Source organism: Carassius gibelio, chromosome B6, assembly GCF_023724105.1.
Source record: "Carassius gibelio isolate Cgi1373 ecotype wild population from Czech Republic chromosome B6, carGib1.2-hapl.c, whole genome shotgun sequence".
In the NCBI taxonomy this organism is placed as follows: domain Eukaryota; kingdom Metazoa; phylum Chordata; class Actinopteri; order Cypriniformes; family Cyprinidae; genus Carassius; species Carassius gibelio.
In genome coordinates this window covers 20,618,048-20,643,362 of record NC_068401.1, presented here as the reverse complement: position 1 = coordinate 20,643,362, position 25,315 = coordinate 20,618,048, and the positions used below count along the sequence as shown (strand labels likewise).

At 38.7% G+C, this 25,315-nt stretch overlaps 1 protein-coding gene across 1 annotated transcript; it reads left to right on the top strand.

Annotated features, from left to right (window-relative positions):
• On the top strand, window positions 1–25,158 carry spega (striated muscle enriched protein kinase a). Its single transcript, XM_052559351.1, has 34 exons — window positions 1–1,296; window positions 6,285–6,542; window positions 6,718–6,876; window positions 6,994–7,183; window positions 7,381–7,610; window positions 7,769–7,888; window positions 7,971–8,075; window positions 12,651–12,857; window positions 13,184–13,307; window positions 13,383–13,555; window positions 14,734–14,846; window positions 14,947–15,115; window positions 15,274–15,379; window positions 15,492–15,689; window positions 15,776–15,833; window positions 15,957–16,034; window positions 16,142–16,314; window positions 16,406–16,432; window positions 16,807–16,959; window positions 17,063–17,105; window positions 17,294–17,362; window positions 17,469–19,779; window positions 20,005–20,109; window positions 20,241–20,357; window positions 20,439–20,606; window positions 20,753–20,875; window positions 20,998–21,162; window positions 21,271–21,808; window positions 21,947–22,186; window positions 22,297–22,520; window positions 22,656–22,731; window positions 22,965–23,114; window positions 23,651–23,922; window positions 24,560–25,158. The coding sequence occupies exons 1-33, from the start codon at window positions 669–671 to the stop codon at window positions 23,904–23,906; spliced, it is 7,854 nt and encodes a 2,617-aa protein (XP_052415311.1). The 5' UTR covers window positions 1–668; the 3' UTR covers window positions 23,907–23,922; window positions 24,560–25,158.
• The last annotated feature ends 157 nt before the right edge of the window (window positions 25,159–25,315 follow it).

Sequence of the window (25,315 nt, the reverse complement as noted above, 5' to 3'; positions counted from 1 at the left end):
GCAAAATGCATTATTAACAAAAATCACCCATTTTGCCATTTTACTGTTTTTATTTTTTGTCATAACGCAACATTTTCCACCATCACCCTCATTTCAGGGACCAGTTGGACTTTATAAAAAGGGAAAAATCTCCATTTGTCCAAACCCAGCCATTCCAAAATGCTCAAGGTCCCATTACCCTAAGTGATGAAGAGCCAATAACTGATCCAACAACTGCCCACAGTGGCACCAATGCCTCCATAAATGGAGCTGAGCTACCTGTTAAACTCACAAGCTCAGCTCCATCTCAAAGCAGTGGTTACCAAGAGAAATACTCCTGCCAAACTCCAAAAGCATCACAGGCAAGTTCCAAAATCTTAGACAAAGTGAGAGCTTTTGAGGAACAAAGACACAGCAGTAACATACCAAAGTTGTCTTCATCAAGACTATCTTGGGGCTTCAATCGAACATCATCCTGCAATCCTGAGGACATTAGGAGTAAATCAGGTAAGCTCCAAGACAATTCCAAGAGTGATGTGGCACTCAAGAGGTCTTTCTTCAAGAAAAAAGCATCCTCTCTGGATGAACAAACAACCTATGTACAGAAAAATTTTCAAAGTAAACTCTCAGAAGAGCTTCACAGAATAAAAAGACTTGTTGGAAAGTCCAATATCAAGAAAGCCTTTTCAATGGATCAACTCACACAGACTGACAAGCAGTCCACTGAAAACACTGATTCAGTTCCAGCCCAGGTCATTCAAAAAGTTGAAGAGACTACTTATTCAAAGGATTTACCAGACTCAAAAGAAAGATGGTCAGCCTTGCCAAAGGAGGAATCACAACAACTACAGAAAAAGAAACTGGCAGATGAATCAAAACAACCTGAAAGGAAATCACCTCCTGATATTACAGAAAACCAGTGGAGGAAACATTCTAAGCCCAGGCAGCTGATGGACAGGCAGGTCATCAGTGAGAAGGTCACTTTCAGTAAAATACCAGGACAATGTTCACCAATGGTGCCAAGGACAAATATGTCCAGCAAATTACCAAAATCACTTGCAGAAATACCACCTTCTCAACCCCTAATGCAAGGAGGTTTGGTGCAAGCACCCCAAAAACCTCCAAGGTTGTATGATTCCATTTCCGTGCGCCCAAAGTCATTTAAGGAAAGGGAGGAGAAAAAAGACTCATCGCCTAAAATGGCCATACCTACAATTGTGGTTGAAAATAAGCCTGTGGATGAAGAGGCACATAAAGCAGAGAAAGGTCAAAATGAAGTTAACAAACATGAAGGAAAAATAACCAGGAGAAACAGAGGTAACACTTTTTCCAATAAATAACACCTTAACATTTAGTAACATTTAAAATCTGTTTACGTGAAAATTAAATTTTTTAGGCAACAAATGAGTCTTGCTGCTGTTTGTATTGTTTCATTTAGAAGAGCTTCATAATAGCAATATGGTTACATAAATGCATGTTGCATGTACAATGACCTTCAAAGGTTTGTAAACAACCTAGGTTGGGACAATATCAGCATAAAACCTTTTCAACATTAATTTAAAGTTAGGCTAATTAAAGTAACATTAAGTATCACCAAAGAGCAGCAATAATTATTTTCATTTTGATTGCAAAATAAATAATAGATAAACACATTACATTCATGCAAGGCAGTTATCATTACTTAACTAACAAATATGTGTATAATCAACAAAGAATAAATGTAAGCAATTTTTCTGAACCAAACTAATAGTGAAACATTACTGGCTAGCAATCCTAAAACTGTATTTCTGAGTACTTCTGCTATCTTTGGCTATAGTGGAAAAACCTAGTAAGTGTTTCCTTTTTAGGCCACGAAGTACACCACACATTTATAGTGCTCCTTGTTACTTCATGTAATGGCAGCCTTGTTTTATTGTAATGGTTAAGATTATTGTTTTTAATTGACTTGAAAACTAACCACTGATAAAATATAGTTTAGATAAACATTAGGATGTTTTCCTTAAGATCATGTTTGATAACTAATTTATGCACCTTCCTCCATCTCGCCATCTGTGATTATGCATCCATGTGTGACTGGCCACCATGTCATTTTGAATAATACAGAATTTTGATAGATTTAAAATAATTAAAAAGCATTACTATGTATTTTGAAACTGTCTATGAACCAGCATGAATCTACATGTTTCTAATGAGGTTGGATGTTTATTGTACCATTCTGTGGGTGACAAAAAAATGTAGATTTTGACCATAGACTTTGCTTAAAAAATAACCACTCTAGCAAGTAACATAAATTGTACAGCAACATAATTATTACAGTCACATTTTGGAACACAGCAACAAGTGAAAACAAGCTTGCATAGCTAGAAGTGTCTGTCTCAGACTTGCACTTAGTATGTTTCAGGCTTACAGTGACAAAAACAACTCACTGGCTTTTCTTTTCATCCATAAATAAATTGATCAGTGTCTTTCAGCTTGTCTTTGAAAAAAACATTTTTATTTTTAACTTGAAATATTGCTTGTACTGAGAAGACATAATAGAGCAACATCAAGCATATGAAGTTAAAGTCATGGGAAACCAGGTAAAAAGTATCAACAAATCTACCAACAATTACATTTATCCTCAAAGAAAAAAACAAAACAAAACAATGGCTTTTACAGGGTTTTTTTTTTTTTTTTTTTTTTTTTTTGAGAATTGTTTAACCTAGAAGCAATTGTGTGACAAATTTCAACAAAGGAATGTTCCTGGAATTTTCCATTAAGTCACAGTGTTTGTTCTGCGCTTGGGACACTGCCTTTCCTAAGTGGAAAAACTTTGATTAGATCAGAGTCCACAAGGTAAATGTATTATCTCCCCAGCTGTGGTCACTTCGAAATCTTGTTCAGAGCCATCTGTGTTTGTTCATTGGCCAAGATCGAATGCAGTTTGTCTATTCTGTTGCTAAGCATTACACTGCCATGACAACATAAACATTTTTTGGAAATTAAACCCAAGTGCACTAATGAACTGTGAAAGTCGAATCAGATTACTGACATTCATTACCACAACGTGTTTTATTGTGCTGATGTTGATTGCAATTTAATGACATGATATAATGGCGGCTTAAAGGAATGTTTTTTTTGTTAGTAAGGGAAACAACCTGATGTAATCAAGCAGCCCTTCACAACAACAATTTGCATAAAAAGTTCAACTACATTACAAATCTCAGGATTTCTTAGTGTTTGGAGGCACTGATTTGGAAGTCTTGGCACCTTCTGAAAGTTATTTCCTCATATTTTTTATTTATTTTTTGTTCAGTATTTATCTTTTCCTATGCAAATATTTTCTTAATTTTTTCTGAATTATTTGGTCTTATTTTTTCCTACTTAAAAATATTTTTCTCTACTGAGAAAATAAGTTCCTTTTCAGTCGGTCACTCTCATAGGTTCCCTTTCAGTCGGACACTCTCATAGGTACTCGCCTGGCCTGTCCGGCAATTCTTATATGGTCTGTGGAGAAGCTGCCTCTGCCTTACACTCTACGGCACTACTGCAAATTCTTCAGGCTAAAGCAACGAGTGACCTGCACGAGGGTGGTCATGATCCAGGATTTCTAAAAGAGCTTTGAACCACAACTGATCTCGCACTTCAAGCATCGCAGGGTCACAGCAAGCTCTGTGGGTCATGCGATGTCCACACTGGTTGAAGGAGCATCACTTCTGGTTGGGTCTGGTCAACATGAGGGACACCGACAAAGTTCAGTTCCTCGGGGTCCTTGTGCCCCAGATCATCCTTTTTGGCAACATAGTTGAGAACTTGGCCCACCAGTCCATCCACTGTTCGCAGTGCCCCAGCCTGCTTGTCACCGAGGGCGGCCCCTTGCATCCACCCCTGCTCCTGTGCCGCATCCACAGCAGCCTCAAGCAAGCAGTGCCATGGAGCTGGGCATAGGCAGGCCACTCTGCCCGTCCAGGCCCCGGTCAACCTGGTGGTGAGCAGAAGAGTGAGAGGCCTTGGGATGGGCATCCCAGAGAAACAAGGATGCACCTCACATCAGTGAAGGTGGCTGATGTTCCTGTCTTGCATGCAGAGATTGCAGTCCTATTGGTGAAGGATGCAATAGAGCTGGTCAATCCTTCCACACCTCAGACCATTGCTTGGGTCCGCGTCCAAAGGATGAGCATATCAGCATGAGGTCCTACCCTCTGGACTGTCCCTGTTGCTCTGTGTCTTCATGAAAGCTGCGGAAGTAGCCCTTGTTCCTCAGAGAGAACAGGGCATTCACATTTTCGACAACCTCAATGACTGGCTCATACTAGCTCAGTCTCAGGATCAGTTGTGTGCACACAAGGACTTGGTGCTTTCGCACCTCAGCAGGTTGGGCCTTCGGGTCAAGTGGGAAAAAAGCAAACTCTCCTTGGAGAGAATCACTTTTCTCAGTATGGAGTTGGATTCGGTTGAGCATGCATCATGCAAGAACGTGCTCAGTTGGTGTTAAACTGCCTGAATATGTTCAAGGGCAGGACAGAGGTCCCACTGAAACAGTTTTATAGGCTTCTGGGGCATATGGCAGATGCAGCAGCAGTCACGCCACTGGGGTTTCTTCATATGAGACCACTTTAACAATGGCTCCATGACCGAGTCCTGAGGTGGGCGTAGCTACATGGCACTTACCGTGTCTGAGTCACACCAGTCTGCCGCCAAACTTTCACTCTGTGGTCAGACCTTGAATTTCTCCAGCAAAAGTGCCAATAGAGCAGGTCTCCAGGCATGCTGTGGTTTACACAGATACCTCTGCCACCAGCTGGGGGGCCAAGTTCTACGTACTTGCAATGTCTGGGGTTTTGACGAGCCCCCAACTGCAATGGCACATCAATTGCCTACAGTTGCTGGCAGTGCACCTTGCCGTGATCCATCTCAAAAGGTGCTTACGAAGCAAGTATTGTATTGGTCCTCATGGACAACACTGCAACCGTTACGTATATATACTGACAAGGTGGTCTAAGCTCCCATCGGATGTGACAACTCGCCCACCACCTCCTCCTCTGGAGTCAGAAAAATCTGAGGTTGCTTTGTTCCATTCACATTCCTGGTCTGCACAAACAGGCAGCCGACGAGCTGTCACAAGCTGTGCGACATTTTCGGTCAACGATTCATTCATAGAGTTCAGGACAGCTGACTTCCATGTAATCCTGAGGCCTTGCCCCTGGCTATTTTCGAAGAGAGTTACAATCACCTCTAATCTTCTATATGCACCTAAACGGTTGTCCATATGTGTAAGTGCTTCTGAAACCTCCTTCAGGAAGAATGGGGCTTCCGCAAGCTTACAATTACCATGTCATACCAACTTTAACAACTAGATGCCACTATCAATTTGCATAATTAATAATAACTAGTGCTGTCAAGTGATTAGTCATGATTAATCACATAGAAAATAAAAGGTTTTGTTTGCATAATATATGTGTGTGTTTTGTGTATATTTATTATGTATATATAAATACATGCATGTATTTGCATGTCTACTTATATTCATATAACTTATATTATAAATAAATATATTTAATATATAAAAAAATTCTGAAATATATACATGCATTTGTGTGTATTTATATATAATATAATTATATATAATACATATATACAGCACACATACATATATTATGTAAAAAAAAAAAAAAACTTTAATCGCGATTTAACATTTGACAGCACTAATAATAACTAATTAGTGGCTGATTAGTGAAGTAATGTTACAACAGATTTCTTTTTTTTTTTTTTTTGACTTATTGTCTAGTTACATTGCAGAAGACCAACAAATTGAAAAACATTTATCAATATATTTTGTTGGTCACAATTTAAATAATATCTGAATTAAAATAATGCTAATATTGATGATAATGATGATAGTGATGATAACGATAATATTAAGATAATGCCAAGAGTTTATAAAAACACACAGTATTAATAATGGCACTGAATTTTCCAATGATGAAGGTCACCAAACATCTCTCTCTCACTCATTATGAGAGAGAGTTTCAAATAGAAGGTTTTGCACTGATTACATTTATAGAGATACATTTTTAACAATTAATTTTTTAGAGGGTTTTATTTAAAAAAAAATAACATGGTCAAAATTTGCTTACATTTGATTAGTGACCAACAGATTCCCTTATTTGCATTTTACTGTTTGTTTGTTTTCTTTCTTTAGTCCAGCTTTTATATATGAATAGCAAAACTTTACATGTAGATATTTCTGCAAGTAATTCTATTTTAAATTAAGGCATAAACTTTGGATGGTACACAACTTGTAACTGTTCTTTTCTGCCAAGCAGCTCTTGCTGAGTCATCTCTGACAATTACCAGACCAATGCAGGATGTGAAAGTCAAGGCGGGAGAGATGGCCTTAATTGAATGTTTCATAACTGGGCCACAGACTGTGGAAGTTGATTGGCTGGCCAATGGGAAGCTGATACAGCCAGCACTATTTGATTGTAAGATGCAATTTGATGGGCACCGATGCAGTCTTCTGTTCAAATCTGCACACGAAGATGACAGTGGAAGTTATTCTTGCAAAATCAGTTCAGCTAAAGGTAGGAGTCGTAACTACAATCAAAAACTGAGCATAGCTCAATCTTGCATCATTAATGCATCAATATTAGCATGCCTATTCTTTAATTTTATGTTAATATTGCTTCTTAGTAATGCTTATTTGCTTCCAATTAATTGATATTAACTGTGGTTCTTGTTCTTGTTTGTATGGTACAGAAGAGCTCATTTGCACTGCTAATCTTCTGGTGATTCCATCTAAGGAGCCACTCTTTACACGGAAACTGGAGGCACTGGAGGCTACCGAGGGCCGTTCTGCACAATTTGATTGTAAAGTCAGTGGATCTCCCCCACCTGAAGTAAACTGGACTCATTGTGGTAAGACAATAATAATAATAATGTTTTTATTTCCCTGAAATAACTTTGTTTTAGTCATTTCTATGGAATATGAGATGTTTTTCAACACTGATTGAATATACATTCTTCGTGTCCTAGAGCAACCTGTTGTGGAGAGTGATAATATTCGCATTCTCAGAGTAAATGGGCGATACTCTCTGTTCATCACTCACATTAACAAGGAGAGTGAGGGACTGTACACAGTATTTGCTCGAAATGTTCATGGAGAAGCAGAAAGCTCAGCTGAACTATATGTACAGGAACCACGACAAGCCATATCTACTCACATGTAAGAAGACAAACTCTTCTTAACAATGTCTAAACAAACAAACAAACAAACAACAAAAAAATAATTCTATATATATATATATATATATATATATATATATATATATATATATATATATATATATATATATATTGTTAATTTACTCTTACTTTTACCCCTTTTCTGACTCGTATATTTGTTTGTTTTTCCCTCTTCAGGTCAAGGTTAGAGAAGATGCCATCAATCCCTGAGGAGCCTGAGGTGTTTGAGGGAGAGGTGGAACACAGGACAATGCCAGACTTCATAAAACCCCTCAGTGACCTGGAAGTGATAGAAGGGAAAGAAGCAGTATTGAAGTGTAGGGTGACAGGCCTGCCATATCCCAAAATCATTTGGTACCACAATGGCACGAAGATAGAAAGCTCTGATGACAGAAAGATGATACAGTGTAAGTCCACAAAACATTTTAAAGGATGTTAATGGCCCACCTTTAGTTTAATAAGGCTATATTGACTTCTAATTGTGAGGTTCTTATAGGTTTTCTGCTTTTATTGTCTCCCAAATACATATTGTCTTTAATTATATCCTATCATGTACTTTTTCTAGACAGGGATGTTCACAGTCTGGTCATTAATTCTGTGTGTAATGGCCACAGTGGTGTGTATAAATGTGTAATCTCCAATAAAGTGGGAAAGGCTGTCTGCTATGCTCATTTATATGTTGCAGGTAAGGCTGAACTTTCTGTATTATATATTAGTATTGTGACATCCCATGTGTCGGTCTCACTAACATTGTAGTTTCTTGACAGTTAGCCTTCCTGAGCCACCTGATGGTCCTCCAGTAATTGAATCTGTAACTGGGAGAACAGTCTCACTGAGCTGGAAAATACCAAAAAACCTAGATCCAACCATAGGTATATATTTTTTTGTCTTTAACTGAACTGGTTTGAGAGCTCCTTCAAATCTGTGTTTTTTAGTCCTGGTCCTGGGGGCCCACTGCTCTGGACAATTTTTATATCTCATATATCTGAAAACAGCTGCTTTAGATTTTGTGTAAAGTTAGTTTATCATGTTTTATAATCAGTTATACTTAATTGACAACTAGGGAGAATGTGGTAGGACGTCACTTGATTTTGTCATTGCCAGTTGCTTATGCAGTCCTGCAGTGATGACACATTTCTGTAGGCCAGCGCAGAAGTTAGAATCACCCTTTTCCTGAAAGTCTGAGTGAGAATAGTTTGAAAGAGAATTATTACAAACTGTGAGACTGTAAAAGTGAGTGAAAAACGGTATTGTGGATGAGGAGGTGCTAAAATTCTAGCTCATTTGCAGGTTTACAAAAGTAAGTTGTCCCTGCAGTACTCTGTCGCTAAGACCTCATGTTAGTGATAGGCAGTTGGGTAGGAGAGATTATTGTCTAGCCCTTGCACTGGTGGACATGACTTTTGTTAAGGCTCAGGCCTCTGTGGCTCTCTCCGACAGCGACCGGAGGGCACCTTCACTGGAATACTGACATTCTTATGGACTACATTACCCAGTGGCCCCGTACCTCGGACTAATCACCACCAGGTGTTCCTCATTCCATGCCCTATTTAAGCTGCAGCCAAACACACACACACACAGTGCAAAGTCTTGTTTTGCCTGTCTGACATTTCTGAGCATTTATCCCTGCCTGCCTTTCCGTGTATTACCTTGAACTTTTCTGATCCTGACAATTCTCTACCGCCTGCCTTACTGACCCTTTGCTCTGCCCTCGACTTGTCTACTGTCTGCCGCCTGCCCCGATTCAAGCCTGGTAATCGACCCTGTCTTTGATTGTTTCTGATATCGCTGACACTGCTGTCTGAAGCCTTCCTGTTATCACTACAAGTTCTTAATAAACATTGCACATGGATCCGAATGTCTCTGACTCCACGTTACAGAAGTCTTTCGCCACCTCAGGATTCAGCGATGTTCTCAGAGTTATCCTCCGAGGTTTCTGCTCAGGCCTCCGTGCTGGTCACATATCAACAACAGCTACAGAGACTCACCTCTCTCACAGAGGAGCTAGTAAAGATGCAACAGACTCTCCATGTGACTGCCCCAGCAGTGAGTTCAACACCAGACGCCACGCTCAACACTACCGTTTCGACTAACGCATCTCATGGCATCCGTCTCTAACTTCCAGAAAAATATGATGGTTCCCCAAGCAAGTGCAAGGCTTCCGAATGCAATGCTACATCTGCATCAACCAGCAACCCCTCTCTTACTCTATGGATGAGAGTCGGGTGGCGTTCATCTGCTCACTGTTGACCGGAAGAGAGCTGGAATGGGCAACAGCGATCTGGCAAGGTAATCACATGTCTTTCCCCATTTATGACCATTTCATTCGCCAGTTTTGGAGAGGAGAGGAGTTAATTGTGCTATGTCAGGGTCGCAGCACCGCTGCCGAATATACCTTGGCCTTCTGCACCCTCGTTGCTCAAACGGGCTGGAGGGACGAACCGCTACGGCTCTTCTACGGCAAAGGGCTCAACCATGATCTACAGTCAGAGCTAGCCTGCAGAGAGGAGGGAAGGACTCTGGATCAATTAATGGATCTTTCTATTCGTCTGGATAATCTGATACGCTCCCGACACACTCGTCGACATTCACCAGGCCGGCCGGTCGCTCAAGGACTCCCCGAGCCAGAGCCCATGCAGATTGGTGCCAGAGATGCATTCGCCAACATCTGTGTCTGTACTGTGGGCAGGCCGGTCATCTAAGAGTCTCCTTTCCCATCAGACCCTCTCGCCAGAATTCCACAGAGATGAGTACCCACCTTCATTCTTTTGGGTACCAGTGGTCATTAACAATGAGGGGAGGAGAGTTGATACCGATGCCATGATAAACTCTGGGGCTGCGGGAAATTTCATTGATATCTTGTTCGCTGAAACTCAAGACATCCCTCTCCTTTCATTTGAATCCCGGGTGGCAGTGGCAGCACTAGATGGTCGTCTGCTGGTCTTAGGGAAAAATTGAATACATCACGCCAGATATCAACCTTAAAATTGGAGCTCTCCACACCGAAACCATTTGACTGTTTGCCATTTACTCACCTCGGAATCCCATCATTCTAGGGCTACCCTGGCTGGAAAGACATAACCCACGCATATCATGGTCAACCCAGGAAATTGTTCAGTGGTCTCAATCCTTTCAAGACCACTGCCTCCTTACAACTCTGCCATCCACTCATACCCAGGAGGAGGAGCGCAACTGTTCTGACATATCAGGCTCGCCTATCAAATATCAGGACTTAGTTGAAGCCTTCAGCAAAACCAAGGCTTCCAAGCTTGCACCTCATCGACCCGTTGACTGTGACATTGACCTCATCCCAGGTTCCACTCCTCCCAAGAGCAGAATCTTTCCTCTCTCGCAACCTGAGTCACTAACCATGAGGGAGTATATAGAGGAGGAGTTGGCCAAGTGCTTCATTACGCCATCCAAGTCACCAGCTTCAGTGGGGTTCTTCTTCGTCAAAAAGAAGGATGGAGGCCTTCGGCCTTGTATCAATTATTGGGCACTCAACGAGATCAGTGTGAAGTTCCGTTATCTGCTACCTCTGGTTCCGTCGGTCCTGGAGCAGCTTCGCAATGCCCGGTACTTCACTAAACTAAACATTTGCAAGGGGGATGAGTGGAAGACAGCCTTCTCTACAACATCCAACAACTACAAGTACCGGGTTATGCCGTTCGGGCTTCCCAACAGTCCTTCTGTGTTCCAGGCCTTCATTAACGATGTCTTGCATGATATGCTTAACTAATGTGTGATCGTCTACATCGACACCATCTTGATATACTCCGAATCCATGGAAGCCCATGTCAAACTCATTCAGCATCAACTCAATGCCCAAGCTACAGAAATGTGAGTTTCACCAGACACAAATTTCCTTTCTGGAGTACATTATCAGTGCAGAGGGGGTAGCCATGGATGAGAAGAAGGTAGAGGCGGTGTTAGATTGGCCTAGACCATCCACAATCAAGGAGCTCCAATGCTTCCTAGGGTTTGCAAACTTCTATCGTTGCTTTATCAGAAATTTCAGTGTGGTAGCTGCACCTCTCACCTCTCTGTTACAGGGAAAGAGCCAACGTCTCACGTGGACATCTTCAAGCGAGCAGGCTTCCTCCGCACCTACTGTCACAATAATCAGGCAGACTGGAGTCGTTACCTTCTGCCAACTAGCTACTCCCTTCCAATGTGTTCTGGGTTTCCAAGCACCCTTGTTTCCCTGGTCGGGTGAGCCCTCGGAGCTCCCCGCAGTTGACGACTGGATGAGAAGGAGCGAGGAGACTTGGAACAGAGCCCATGTCCACCTTCAACGTGCCAAGGACGTTGGGTCCGCAGGGCCAAGGAAAAGGCGGATCATCACCGCAGATCTGGCCCTCGGTTCACTTCTGGTCAGTGGGTCTGGCTTTCCACCAGAGATCTTCGATTCCGGCAGTCCTGCAAGAAGCTCAATCCCAGATACATGGGTCATTACAAAATCATCCGGGAAATAACCCCAGTTTCATTTCGTTTAGCATTACCTGCCAGTTACCGTATCTCACCCACTTTTCGTGTCTTCCCTGCTTAAGCCCACCGGTGGTCCTGGAGGAGAGAGGGACCAGGAGGAGGTCGCTGAGGAAAGTACCCCTCTCATAACCATTGCTGACGCTGTTGTCTGAAGCCTGCCTGTTGTCACTACGAGTTCTTAATAAACATTGCACATGGATCCAAATGTCTCTGACTCCACATTACAACTTTAGAGAAGAGATGATATTGTAAGGGGGAGGAGAAGTTAATGTTCTTGGTGAAGGATTATTAGGGCACATTAATAATAAAAATAAATAAAGAAGATTTACATTGATATACAATTTAAAATAAACACTGCAGTGTCCCTTAAGAAATAAGAAATGTCAATTTTAATTTCATGGTGTCTTTAAACCAGTTTTTTTTTTCTACATGAGAGAAATTATATGTGTGTATATCAAAGAAAACATTTCAATGTCTATAAATATGTATGTAATGTTTGTGAATTTCCTATGTTTAAATCCATGTAGAATAGTGTAGCTATTGGATACAGTGTGCCAGATGTTTACGGCTCAACGGCTCATCTACAGGAATAGTTGTAGTACTCTGTGTTTTCCATCCAAGTGTAGGATACATTTTGTGAGTAATTATAATTATTAGCAATATTATTTCAAAACAATAAAATAAAAAATATATAAATATAAAATGTAACTTTCCTTTGTTATTTACATTGTTTACATATTCCTGATGATCAGAATTCCTCCTTAATAGCACACAGTTTATCCCTAAGTTCCAAAGAAGTCACATTTCTATCACCTTTGATATAGAAGCTTTATAACAAATTAAATTTACAGCAGAAATGCTGAAATATAATTATATTTTTAGTATTAGTTTTACCTCTGTCTCATTTATCTTTCCCTGCTCTTCCTTCTAGCATTTTCCATGTCTTTTGTTCATTTCAGATCCTGCTTCACTTATGTACATTGTTCAACAACAAGCTCTAGGCTCCACCCAGTGGACAACCATTGCCTCCAGCCTCAAAGACACCTCTTACACTGTCACCTCTCTTTCTAAAGGAGTGTGTTATTCCTTCAGAGTCCTTAATACTACTGGAAAAGCATCCAGCAAACCCTCCCAGCCCACTGACCTGGTCCAGCTCTGTGACAGAGGTATTGAGAAGATTTGTGCTTGAATTCTGTCTGTACTCACAGCAGATAAATGTGGTGATATTTATTACTTTCTGGTGACATGTATACTGATTATAACCTTGATGACACATGTGTCTTTTGCTGTTTTGCACTTTTAATGACTGCAGCTGTCATTTACTTCACTGTAAACCATCTCAGCAGGCCAAAGCAAACCCACATAAACCTTTTTGCTTGTGAAATGCTGGCTGTGTCATTGCCTGATGAATGCACATTACATGTAGACTTGTTGAAATAATTTATTAAATTATTATTATTATTATTATTATTATTATTTTTTCATATCACAGGACAGTATTTACACAAAGCACCAGTCATTCTGGACAAGCCTGATATTGTGTATGTGGTTGAAAACCAGCCTGTCACCATCACAATAACCCTTAATCATGTCCAAGCAACAGGCACATGGAAAAGGTTTGTGTGAAATGTTAACCAAACATTGAAACTGCAATATAAATTGTGGATATTAAATAAGTCATTGTTTACCAGAAGGGGAGTGATGCTTCTCAACAAACCTGGTGCATTAGAGATGACCATGCCTGATGATGACCAGCATGCCCTACACATTGCCAAAGTGAAAAGCACGGATGTAGGTCAGCTGATCTTCATGGCAAACAACCAGTATGGCAGTGACCTCTGCACTCTGCAGGTGGCAATGGCAGGTGAATGCCCTTTTTCTGGCCACACATTTCTTTTAAACTCAGAAATATTAGGTGCACATCAGCGACACTGCTTACAGCAGTAAAAGTAAGGTAAGTGGGGGAGTATTATTTAGTATGTGTGATTATGTGGTAGTACTGTAGTAGCAAAAACCTTCCAGTACGTTCAACCAGGTGTCTTATTAAAGGAATAGTTGATATATATATATATATATATATATATATATATATATATATATATATATATATATATATATATATGTGTGTGTGTGTGTGTGTGTGTGTGTGAGAGAGAGAGAGAACCTGGATACTTTAAATATAAACAAAAAATAAGCTTTCCATTGATGTATGATTTATTAGTATATGACAATATTTGGCCGAGATACAACTATTTGAAAATCTGGAATCTGAGGGTGCAAAAAAAAAAAATATATAAAAATGTTTTCTATCACCTTTAAATGTGTCCAAATTAATTCTTAGCAATGCATATTAGTAAAATTAATTCTTAGCAATGCATATTACTAATCAAACATTACGTTTTCATATATTTATGGTATGAAATTGACAAAATATCTTCATGGGACACGCTCTTTACTTAATATCCTAATGGTTTGGCATAAAAGAAAAATCAATCATTTTGACCCATACAAGGTTTTTTTATTTTTATTTTATTTTATTTTATTTTTTTGCCTATTGCTAAAAATATACGCCAGCAACTTAAGACTGGTTTTGTGGTCCAGAGTCACATATATATGGAGCTCCGCACATGATCAACCCTAGTAGTTTAATCTGAAGAGATATGCCCACTTAGTGTACCAAGCGATAATCAAAACGTTGATCAACAATATTGATGTATAATCCAATATTACAATTCCAATAACATAACCTTTTAATATAACCTTTTGTGTGATGCCATTAGAATATGGGATATAAAGGTAGGGTTAAAGTAATATAATAAACTCATTGGAGTAATGAAACATCAAAAACATCAGTAACATCAAACAGTAACATGTTCATGTGACTTAAAACTCGTGACATGACTCAATAACTAATAAAATAAAATCAAAGACAGAGTTTATATATTTTTTTCTTTACACTTGAGTATTAAGTGTCTGTATTGATCCTGCTTTAAGTGTTCTATTTTAAAATGCTCTGTTGTTGTTTTTTCCTGTACATTTCAGTGCCTCCTTCATTTGAGACCATCATGGAGGACTTGAATGTGTGTGTGGGGGAAACATCCCGTTTTGCTGTGGTTGTAGATGGGAAACCTGACCCTGATATTCTTTGGTACAAGGTCAGATTGCACTTTTGATTCTCATGCTAACTGATAGTTCACTGAACAGTTTTTATTCTGTCCTTGGTGATTCCACTCATTTGTGAAATTTGACTTTCAGGACAATGTCCTTCTGACAGAGAGTAGTCATTTTACCTTTGTGTATGATGACAGAGAGTGCTCGCTTGTGGTTCTCAATGCTCAGCTAGAGGATGAAGGGGTCTACACTTGCACTGCAAAGAACCAGGCTGGGTCAGTGTCCTGTAAAGCTGAGCTTACTGTTCATACTGGTAAGTAATGCAGATTAGTTTGAATATGTCTTAGCTTAGATGAATTCACCCAGAAGAACTTATGTTTAAAGTTAAGGGGAATGTTATTTACAAGTCTATGGAATGTGCCCATTCAGATAGCAAAGTAAATGTGTGTGGGTGTACTTACAATTTCACAGCCAAAAATGTGGAGGAGGAGGAAGAGCAAATGGAAGATGAAGGCACAATTCTACGGAGGATGCGTAGACTGACTGATTACTACGACATACACAAAGAAATTAACAGGTCGGACACCCTGCCAAAAGGATAGTTCTGTTAATACTTTATTTATTATGTTCATTATTATATATTATATATATATTTGGATCTGACAAGTCTGTACTGTTCCTGCTCACAGAGGGGCTTTTTCATACATCAAGCGAGTGACACAGACAAATGGGCAAATATTTGCAGCAAAATTCATTTCATTACGGGCAAATACAAAAGCTTGTGCTCTGAGAGAGATGACCCTGCTGTCAGAGTTAGACCATGAGAAGATCATCCACTTCTATGATGCATTTGAAAAGAGGCGTGTACTGGTCATTATTACTGAACTGTATCCTTTCCCTCTGATTAATTATCCCTACTAAAGCTGTTACAAAAGATGTTTGCTTATGTTATTATCTTTAAATGATTATAAAGGTGCCACGAAGAGCTTTTGGAAAGAATAACAAAAAGAACAACCATCTTAGAATCTGAGGTTGGTGTTTTAACTGTGTATTCTGTAAATATTATTTGCTGCTGCATTATGAAAAAACAAAGTCAGTGAATTACTGGCAGATTAACATAATCCACAGAATTGATGCTCATGTTCTGTTTACAGGTTCGGTCTATCATAAAGCAGCTACTAGAGGGTATCATCTATCTTCACCAGAATGACATAATTCACCTTGATATAAAGGTCAACAGATAAAATTGTACCATTTACTTAATCCTTTGCTAATCATTGCAAATTAAAGTTTTTAACATTTCAGGGTTGTGTAACCATACAGTATGTGTGTCTTTCAGCCTGAAAACATCCTCATGGCAGACCAAAAAAGTGACCACATTCGTATTTGTGATTTTGGCAATGCTTTAAAAGTCAAACCAAATGAAGAACTGTACTGCAAATACGGGACACCAGAATTTATTGCTCCTGAGATTATAAACCAGTCACCCATCTCTAAATCTACAGATATTTGGTAAAAGACCAACGCTATACTTGCCTTTCTGACAGATGGTTAAGTTTCATTCTCTTTATTTGCTAAAACTACAGTATCTTTCTCTCCACAGGCCAGTGGGTGTCATCACTTACTTATGGTATGTATATTTGTAGGTTACACTTTATTTCGATAGTCCAGTTTATACATTCTACTAACTATATGTTTTCAATTGCATGTCCATTAACTATCATTAAAGAATTAGAATTCTTTAGACTTAGACTTAGTCGGACTTTAGACTTAATGTCTTAATCACTTAATGTCATTTAACAGACCATCTACAATTGCTCTAATGACTGGTAGTTGACAAAGTAACTGTTATTGCTAAGTTATTTATACTTAATAGAATGTCTAAAGTGGACTACGTATCAAAATAAAGTGTTACCAATTTGTACTGTACCACTGTTAGAGTTTTGCAAATAATGCTAGATGTGAAATTATGTACCATGTCTTTTTCATTCATATAATTTACAGCCTAACAGGAGTTTCTCCATTTGCTGGGGAAAATGATCGTGACACTTTGCTGAACATCAGGAACTATAATGTTGCCTTTGAGGAGAGCATGTTCAAAGACCTTTGCAGAGAAGCAAAAGGATTCATCATAAAGCTCCTTGTAGCAAGCAAACTGTAAGTGTTTATTGCACCACAGTCTCCAAGGTAAATATGTCTGACTGTTGTAATTGTCATGGAGTTATGCAGTCTTAAATTTGTTCAAACATTTGTACTTCAGGAGACCTGATGCCACAGAATGTCTTCTTCATCCTTGGTTCAAGGTAAGATGGAATATCAAACAGGGTGCAGTACTGCTTAATGCAATTTAAAAAAATCCTCTGGCTCCCTTTAATTAATCATTTTAGCACCTGGTAACTTTAACACCTACCTTCTGGGTCACTATATATGTGCAGAGATGTTGTTGGCTTGAAATGTTTTAATAGTAATCTAATTGACATTTTTGCCTTAGTCACTGGTAAAGGGAAAGAGTATCAACACAACATTACATAAGCAAGTGTTAGCCCGACGCAAATGGCAGGTAAGCGATTTAAAAACCTATATATTAAAAAATTATAATTAATTATAAATTAATAATAAAATAAATTACTGTTAATTTCTTAACTTTTTTTTTATTGCTGTTTCAGTGTTCGCTGATTAGATACAAATCTAAAATGGTGATGAGATCCATATCAGAGTTGCTGGATGACTCTTCAAGTCATGTGTCCCTTGCTGTGCCCAGAAACCTTAAAGGTGGTTCCCCACCTCCATCATCATCCTCCGATTCAGATGAGGACATCGATGAACTTCCTTTCATCCCTATGCCTCAAACAATGATGTTCTCTGGATCAAGGATGTCACTGACTGAGATCCATGAGGATGATGTTGATGTCATTAGAGGATCCGATGAGTCCTACCAAAAACACATTAATCGTCTGGAAGGCATCACAGAATGTCACACAGCTGATGGACAGAGGGATGTAGACCAACTGGAGATTGAAGAAAGGACTGTGAACTTGAAAGAATCCTTCCAAATGGGTTCGAGTGTAGAAGCTGGTCAGGTAGCAGGTAAATCCAGAAGAGCGCTAATGCGAAGAGGGAGTTCTGCTGATAGTGCTCTTCTTCTACAGATCACATCTGAAGATGATAATATGAACAATATTACAGAAGATGGCCAAAAGCACATGCAAAAGGCAGTTTCCATGGAGCTGCCATACAAGAACAATAGTCCAAATACAGGGAGGCTTAGCAAGGAAGATTATGCTCTAAAACTGGATCTTATGCGGCAGAGGTTGCTAAGAGGAGGCACTGTTGACAAGAACATGAGTGGTCTTCGCGGCCCCCTTCTTGAGACACTGGGTGTTGATAATGAGAGACGAACTGCTTCTTTGGATCGTAACTTTAGACGTGCCAAGTTAAATGCTTCAGAAGTTCCTCGGGCATTCTCCTCTGACTGCCATGAGGATACCTCTCCAAATATTAGGAAGAGGTCTTCTTTAAGGGATGGAAACTCTGAGTCAATTTCACTACATAGAAGATCTGGAGCCCCACTAGAGATTCCCTCCATTTTGTCTGGGGACCATAACTTGTTGGAAGCCACATCTCCTCTCTCAGAACAAACAAAGGATGGCCCAAAGCCTGTGTTTCCAAGAGAAATTTCTTCCAAACCACCAACTCCAGACATAGAAAATAAACAGGCATCTAAGGAAGAGGCTATTGGTGCCATCCAAAGTATGAATACATATCAGCCTGCATCTATAGTAGATGACAGTGATAAGAAGGTAGAGAAGATGGAAGAGCACATGCTCTCTGAAGACTGTGTGCCAGGAAAGATAAATAAAAGTACTGAATCTTCTCTCGATATACTTCCACATGACATATCTTCAAATTATTCCAGTAAATTGCAGGTAAATGGCAAAAAGGAATCATCTGTTGCAGTGTCACCCACCCCTATCTTGAAAATCTCAGAGCCAGATATTCAACCTAGCACTGGACATCCAGTTGTTTATGCTTCTGCTTCCTCTGCATATCACCCATCTCTTAGAACTGATATTAAAGATATTGATTCAGAGGAAATTTTTGAAGCAAGGTTTAAGAAGAGGGAATCATCTTTGACACATGGTCTAAAACGATTGACAAGGACCAAGTCTGAAGAAAACTCACCTGTTCTCCCACAGAAATCAAATGAAGAGGTTTATCGACCTCGCCCTGTAGGTGCCCCGTTGGAGTTTGGACCTAGAGGATTAAAGGAAAAATCCAAATCTGTCCAAGACCTCAGGGAGGTGGAGAAGGAACCTGGCCTAGGATTTATTGGAAGATTCTCTATGCGTGCCAAACTGCAATCAAAAAAATGGAAAGAGGAAACCTCAGATTCTGTAGCTAACAGACGTTGTGTTACCTGGGCAATAGGACGTAGCAAGTCCCTAGACAAAAAAGAAGTTGAGATAGGAAGCACTGATAACACTATGGATACAGAGAAAGAAAATAAAAAAAAAAATTGTAAGAAGGTTGCTGAATCACCTGTCCTTGCAGTCCGACGTAAATTTGAATCGAATGTTTCAGGAATATTTGATAGAGTGCATAGCAAGTCAAAAGACACTAAGGATAGGGAAACTAAACCCCACAGTGATGAAGAAACTCTAAAAGAAGAGAGGCAAGACATAAAGAAAATCAGTGATTCGCCAGTTCTGGCACTCCGAAAAAAGTTTGAGTCAAAAGTATCTGGATTTTCATTAGGAAAACAAGGTCAGTCTGACAAGAGTGAGGGAGAGAATGAGGTTAAAAATGAGGAACAGAAAACACCTTTGTTCTCTCGCCATCGGCGCTCTCAATCTGATGGGATCATTCACAAGAGTGTGAAAAATCCAGAGAACCAAGTTCCCTCAAAAACTGCTTCTACATCATCCAAAGAGACATTGATCTCCTCTTCTAGTTCACACTCTATACAATCCTCTCAGAGTATGTATTATTGCGTTTTTTTTTTGTTTTTTTTTGCAATAAATTGTTTGTTTCTTTCTTTTTTTAATGATAGAAAACTATTCCAACACTTATTACTAAGCATGTAAGTTGTTACTGAGTATACCATACTGTAGCTAGTGTACTGCAAGTTAAACCTTGGAACTTGTATGCAAATGATGAAGACATTCATAACAAAACGACATTAAAGTAATTCATTGTTGACAGCTCCTGAAAGTGACATCAGAAATAGGTGGGACAGATGGGGTTTGTCCAGAGGCAAGAGAGACAGGACACCATCAAAATCAAATGCACCTCAAATTCAGAAAGAAGGTAAAACAAACAATTTTTTAAAAATAATTCTACTTCTGATATGTCAAGTGTCATTTTGAACAACTGCCACAGTTTTCATCAGCAACTCCAATTAACAGTTTATCATTTTTCATCTTTTTTTTTAATTTCAGATTTTCCTCCAGTTTTCCATATTACACTAAAGGACCATGTTCTTCTTGAAGGAAATCCAGTGACTCTTAGTTGTCTTCCAGCTGGCAGTCCTGAGCCAAAAATATTATGGATAAAAGGTCTTTTTTTCATTTATTTGTTTTCTTTTAATTACAAAAACAGTAGTGTTCCACCAATTAACCTTTCTCCTGTACTCATAGATAAGAAACCTTTGGAGATTAATGACAAAATGAGCTTAATGGCCTGCCCAGATGGAAGGCAACTTTTGATGATCATGAAGACCTCTAAGAAGGATGCAGGAATATATGAATGTGTCGCCTCTAATAACCTGGCCTCTGCTACTACTTCCTGTATACTGTCCATAGCCTGTAAGCATTAGAAGGTTGCTTATTATTCAGTATAGCATTAATGCCAAGCAGATGTTTGGGTGTTCTCACATTTCGTTTATTACTGTATATAATTATCTTTCAAGTTATTTTATGATCCATATTTTGTGTTTATATCACATTTTAAGGTGTTCCAAAACGACCAGGAACTCCAGAGATTCCACAGATATATAATAACACTGCTCTGGTGCAATGGAAACCATCAGACTCCAAAGTTCCTTGCACGTACACACTTGAGAGAAAATGTGATGGTATGACATATGGCATTTACTTATTTATCATGTTCTTCAGTGTTAAATATTGTTATCAAATAAGTGTTCTCCTTTCCATTCGTTGTGTGCAGTGATTTAAAATTTCACATTTTTATCTGTAGGTGATGATAAGTGGGTAACTGAAGCTACAGGCGTGACTGATTGTTTCTACAATTCCTCTGTATTTCTAACTGGTTCCACCATCCAATTCCGTGTAGCATGTGTAAATAAAGCTGGCCAAGGTCCATACAGTAATGTTTCAAAGGGAGTGAAAATTAACGTTGAAGGTATTATGCATGCAGTTCAGCTGTAATATTAAGTTTGGATATGTGAATTCATTATACTTTTCTGGATTAAGGAAATGCATTTATGTGTACATAACTTCGGTTCTGCAGTGCCACTGCTCTCTCAGCCTGCTGAAATGAAGACACACCCCTCGTCTCCTTTTTCTATTGCTGCTGTGACTACATCTGCTTCTACATCAGAAGAACCAAGTGTTAGTCAGTCCATTAGTCCTATTCCTGCACAGTCTGATGGCATCTCAAATACTTCCTCTGAGATGCCCATTTCTCACTTATGCCCAAAGATGTCAATCCCTCCTCTTGTTTACCCCAAGCCAACAAGCACTATCAACATGGTTCACCCTGTTACCCAAACCCAGACAGTACCTGCAAGGTCATACACAGCTCCACCTTCAATAGACAGATCGGTTTCCCCTGTCCCTTCATATGTTACAGCCACTTGTTCAGTTGCTCCCACCCCTGTCTCTCCTTCTGTGATCTTGGTCAGCAGTATCAGTCCAATAGGAGAAGGAGCGAGCTCACCCACACCAGAGACAATTATGGAAAGAGTGGTATCCTCCACCAAAACTGAGACCACTTTGAGGCAAGGAGTTCCTCAGAAACCATACAGCTTTTTGGATGAGAAAGCCAGGTGAGAAAATAAATGAATTCCTATATTTGTTATTCCTTTATTTATTTATTCATTGTAGTTAATAATTTTCCATCTAATTATATAGTTCACAAATCAGTTATACAAGCATTTTCACACAACTCATTCATTTTTTGACAGGGGACGTTTTGGAGTGATAAGGGATTGCCGAGAAAACTCAACAGGCAAGATGTTTATAGCAAAGATTATTCCCTATGATCAGCAGGACAAGCAGGCGGTCATAAAGGAGTATGAGATCCTCAAGTCCCTCCGTTGTGAAAGAATCATGGCCCTACATGAAGCCTTTATCACACCTCGCTACCTTGTACTCATAACAGAGTACTGCACAGGCAAAGAGATCCTGTATAGTCTCATTGAAAGGTATGTATTGGCCCAGTATAGTCAAGATGTGATAGATTATCTATTATATTTTAACTGGGCTGTGAAAATGAAGTTCAGTGTTCTCAGATGACTCTTGTTTTCTCTTCCAGATTTTGTTACTCTGAAGATGATGTAGTGGGTTTCATTGTCCAGATTCTTCAGGGTTTAGAATATCTCCACAACTGCCGGATTCTTCATCTGGACATTAAGCAAGACAACATCATAGTCACCAACCTCAATGTTATTAAAATAATAGATTTTGGCAGTGCTCAAAGGTTTAACCCCCTATCCCTCAAAAAGTATAGCAGGGAACTTGGGACTCTGGAGTACATGGGTATGCACAACATAGAATTCTTAACCTGTAAAATTTCTATGTACAGTATAATGATTTATTATATATATTCCTGTCTTGATATGTGACATGATATGTGATATGTCTCGAAATGACCTGTTTCCTGCTTTCTTCAAGCTCCAGAATTGCTGAAAGGGGATCTAGTAGGACCCCCAGCTGACATCTGGAGTTTGGGAGTTCTTTCCTATATTATGTAAGTCCAGTATATAAAATAATTAAATTTGGCATCAAACAGAAATTGCAACCAACTTCACTGTTGTATTGTGGTATATTTTTAAGAGAAGCAGTAACATGCAATAGACAAATAAACATTCCTGTTTAGAACATGCAGTATTTGAGCTTCTTTTACTTAATACTATTTTTCTTTAAAATAACATCATTTATTAATTGTAATCTAATTTTAAGTCACTTTGTTTTAAACTGAAGGCTCAGCGGTAGACTTCCTTTCCAAGACAAAGACCCAAAATTGACAGAGAACAAAATCCATGCCGCAAAGTTTGACTCAACTAAGCTCTACCCAAAGGTTTCCCAAAGTGCCTCCACTTTTTTAAAGAAGACATTAAATGGCTATCCGTGGTGAGTATCAGTTGAACAACCCTTTAGTACAAGGGTTTTCAGACTGTTCAACTTCATTGCACATTTTAGATTAGGGGTAGCTCTTGGAGGCTTAACTTTGTGCAGATTTTTATTCTAACCCTATTCAAACACAATAGTCAGTGTCTTCAGGATTACTCAGAACTTCCATTCTTCCTGAAGCAGGGATGGAACTGTACTCCAGGAGTAGGGTTGGCTACCCCGATTTTGAATGTTTTCCCTATTGGACACACCCAGGCCAAATGATATAATACTCTACTAACCAGCTGATGAGTTAATTCGACTGGGTAAAAAAAAAAAAAAAAAATGAATATGTCCAGAATGTGCAGCTCCGGGAACAATTTGAAAACAATTTTTTAACAAAGTTTGAAAAGTTAAAAATGTGTAAATAAGCACTTCCCTTTTTAAATTCAACATTGACATAGTAAATATTATGTTTGTTTTGTTATGTCCTTAGTTCTGAAGAATAAACATAGTATATATCATAACTTGACTTATTTTATGGACCATTTCCTCAGGTGTCGACCCACCATTAAGGACTGCCTCAATCATTCATGGCTTCATGACTCATATCTAAAGAAGCTGCGTCGACAGACCTTGACTTTCACTACCACACGGCTCAAAGAATTCCTGGAGGAACATCAGCGCAGATGTGCAGAGTCAGCTACTAAACACCAGGTCCTCCTGAGAGCCTACCAGAGTGGGTCTTCACCCCAAACCTCACCAACCAAGCCTAGTTCACCAAGCACACCTATCAGTGAAGAAAAACATTGACTTTGAACAGGATAAGGTAATAAATTCCTTGAGTGCTGGAAAATGTATGCTGGATATTATACCCAGGGGTTTCCTTGAAGAAGTAATATGAGTATTATGAGAACAAAATAGACTATCCCTCAAATAATAATTACATTAAAAAAAACATTGACTACTGGTCAATGATGTTGATAATAGGAAAGTTGGTTGATGTAAACAAGTAACAGTTTGTTTCAAGGTTATGGACATTAAATTAGGAACAATACTGGATTCAGTTAACTTTGGATCAGTGATTGTACCAGGATGAATGTTTTTATAAAGCATACCCTTACGAAAGGAAAATATATTTATCAATATATTTCTTAAATTATATTGTGATATATTGTAATATATTATTTTCCCTTTTTGTTTTCTAATATTTTATATGTTTGAATACATTTAATAATATATTGATGATACATATATTATATAATATATTGCAAAATATACAAATGATTGCCGCTTTTAATATATTGAAATATATTGGAAAAAATAAATATATATAAGAATGTATGCTTAATATATTACATGATATTTTCCAATATACTGCAATATATTTTTGTTTCATAAGGGTAGTCATTTAGACTTTTTTTTAATTATTATTTCTTTTTGGAATTTTTGCCTTTTTTATCTAGGACAGTGTAGATTTTGACAGGAAGCAAGGGGGATAGAGAGAGGGAGACAAGATTGGGAAAAGTCTGTGAGCCAGGACTCGAACTCGGGACACGATGTCGGCATGCTGCCAACGAGGCTATCGGTGCTGACATCATTTTGTTTTTTAATGTAGTTTGCTACATGTTATTCATCCATTTGGACTTAAATTTGATTTGAGAATGATTTTAAGAATTGCAGAAGCAGGCACAGTAATAGGGCCTGTTTATGAAAAAGAATACAATAATACTGTTACAGATTGTTTTCTTTAGAGAATTCTTAAAATACACAAACTTGTCTGCAGTGTAAAATGCTGATTTATTAGTGTTTTAAATATATAGAGTGTAAGTAACATACTGTTAAGCTTCATTCAAGTTTAGAATCATGCTCTGGTGTTTCAACTTGTTTCTAAATGCATTTATAAAAACTTGTCAAACAAAGAATGAAAATGTTTTCTTTTGTCAGCTCATTATGTCACTTCTATTACGTAGATCTCTTTGATGTACTTTTACATTTGATTTTATATTTCAAACTGTGTATATGGCACTATTTGGCATGCCTTTCAATACAATGTTTCATTATAGATTTTGTGCTGTTGTTTTTGTAAAAAAAAAAAAAAAAAGGATGCCAACAACAACAATAGCCTAGGGTACCGTGATAGCGTATATTTATGTGTTTTTGATTCTTGTGAGAGTATTTCTACTTACTAAGTAATGATTCTTTCAGCAGAATTCTACATT

Coding starts and splice junctions, on each gene's coding strand:
- spega (XM_052559351.1), top strand. CDS start 669: ATGGATCAACTCACACAGACTGACAAGCAGTCCACTGAAAACACTGAT. Junction 7,184..7,380: donor CAAGCCATATCTACTCACAT/GTAAGAAGACAA, acceptor TTCCCTCTTCAG/GTCAAGGTTAGAGAAGATGC. Junction 16,433..16,806: donor GGTGTCATCACTTACTTATG/GTATGTATATTT, acceptor TATAATTTACAG/CCTAACAGGAGTTTCTCCAT.